This window comes from Meleagris gallopavo, unplaced genomic scaffold, assembly GCF_000146605.3.
Source record: "Meleagris gallopavo isolate NT-WF06-2002-E0010 breed Aviagen turkey brand Nicholas breeding stock unplaced genomic scaffold, Turkey_5.1 ChrUn_random_7180001875055, whole genome shotgun sequence".
NCBI lineage: Eukaryota > Metazoa > Chordata > Aves > Galliformes > Phasianidae > Meleagris > Meleagris gallopavo.
The window spans coordinates 40,273-42,204 of record NW_011139619.1 but is presented as its reverse complement, the minus strand read 5'-3'; the positions used below and the strand labels follow the sequence as shown (position 1 = coordinate 42,204).

The 1,932-nt window shown below is 61.2% G+C and overlaps 1 protein-coding gene across 1 annotated transcript in view; it reads right to left on the bottom strand.

The window, feature by feature from the left end:
* The window catches only part of LOC109364606 (telomerase Cajal body protein 1-like), a 2,939-nt gene extending 1,023 nt beyond the window's left edge, over nucleotides 1–1,916 (bottom strand). The window contains exons 1-2 of the mRNA XM_019611246.2: nucleotides 1,216–1,916; nucleotides 492–625 (exon numbers count right to left, since the gene is read on the bottom strand). Coding sequence (XP_019466791.1) covers nucleotides 492–625; nucleotides 1,216–1,271 — 190 coding nt within the window. The 5' untranslated portion in view covers nucleotides 1,272–1,916. The remainder of the gene's footprint in view (nucleotides 1–491; nucleotides 626–1,215) is intronic.
* Nucleotides 1,917–1,932: the final 16 nt, after the last annotated feature.

Genomic DNA, 1,932 nt, shown 5'->3' with positions numbered 1-1,932 from the left:
GAGGACATGGGGGGGGGAGAGGGGACATTGAGGGGAGGGAAAGGAGAGGGAACATGGGGGACTGGGATGCAGGTGACAATGACACGGGTGAGGGTGCCAGTGGTGACACAGTGACAATGGTGCCACAGGTGCCAACAGTGACAACGATGACAATGGTGACACAGAGGGCACAGGGGACAACGGTGACACAGACACCAGAGGTGCCACAGATGGCAGAGTTGCCACAGGTGACAATGGTGCCACAGATGACAATGGTGACACAGATGACAAAGATAACACAGGTGACAATGGTGACACAGAGGTGCCAGAAGTGCCACAGATGACAGAGATGACAATGGTGACAGAGGTGACAGAAGTGACAGAGATGACAATGGTAACAGAGGTGACAATGGTGACACAGAGGTACCAGAGATGCCACAGATGACACAGAGGTAACAATGGTGACACAGAGGTAACAATGGTGACACAGAGGTGACAATGGCGCCGCTCACCTGGTGCCGTTGACGCAGTCCCGCACGGCTCTGAAGCGGAGGCGGTGCTGCAGCTCCCCGCGCTCCCGTGGTCCCCGCGTGTCCCAGACGGTGACAAACCCGCCGCTGTCCCCCCCACCACCAAGCGGCCGTTCCTGGGGGTCACCAGCGGGGTCACCAGGTGCCACCTCCCCACAAATCCCCCACCCCTCCCCCCCCGTGTCCCCAACACCACCCCAGGTCACCCCCTCCTGTCCCACAGTCACCTCATTGTCACCCCACTGTCACCTCATTGTCACCCCCCTCCTGTCCCACTGCCACCCCATTGTCACCCCCATGTCACCCCATTGTCACCTCCTCCTGTCCCACTGCCACCCCACTGTCACCCCCATGTCACCCCACTTGTCACCTCCGTGTCACCCCATCCTGTCCCACTGTCACTCTGCTGTCACCCCAATATCATCCAGTGCCACCCTGCCCTCTTGTCACCCGTGTCACCCATTGTCACCGAGTGACCCCTTTCCCAGCTGTCACCCATTGTCACCCAATGTCCCCCTGCCCTGTTGTCACCCCAATGTCACCCCATGTCACCCAGTGTCACCCCGCCCTCATGTTACCCCTGTGTCACCAATGTCACCCAGTGTCACCCTGTCGTCCTGTCAGCCCTGTGTCACCCAAAGTCACCCACTGTTCCCAAACGCCATTGTCACCCAGTGCACCCTGGACACCCCCAACTGTCACTCACGGGTCGAGGTCAAAGGTCACACGCTGGTTGGTGGCCACACGCCGCTCCATGGCCATCAGCACCACATCCGGGCACCGCAGATCCCAGCACAGGATGTGCCGGGCCTGGGGGGTGGGGCCTCAGCAAGCCACGCCCCCATCAGACCACGCCCCCACCTCAAACCACGCCCACGGCCCCGCCCCAAAGGCATTAACCACGCCCATACTCCGGCCATGCCCCAAACAGGCCACGCCCCCTTAACACACCCGCGGCCCCGCCCCACCCTCCTTAACCATGCCCCCACTCAAGCCACACCCCCACTAACAGTGTGGTCATTGGCTCTGCCCCCATAGGCCACACCCCCAATTTTCCCTAACCACGCTCACCCTCAGACACCACTCCCACATCTGTCAATCACGCCCAGTAGCCACGCCCACCTGCGGCCCACACCCCCTAATTTATTTAGCCACTCCCACTCACAGACCACGTACCTGTCAATCATTAGCCCCGCCCCCACCAAACCCGGGGATCTTTAGCCCCGCCCCCTCACAGTCCACACCCCTCATTGCCTGTAATCCCGCCCACATCCAACTGTCACTCATACCCCTTAGCCCCGCCCACCTTCAAGCCCCGCCTCCTCCAGCGATCACATCCGTCCCTTAGCTCACCCTTAAGCCCCGCCCCCTCCCACCAGTCACTCATGTCCGTTACCCCCGCCCACCCTCAGGCCCCGCCTCT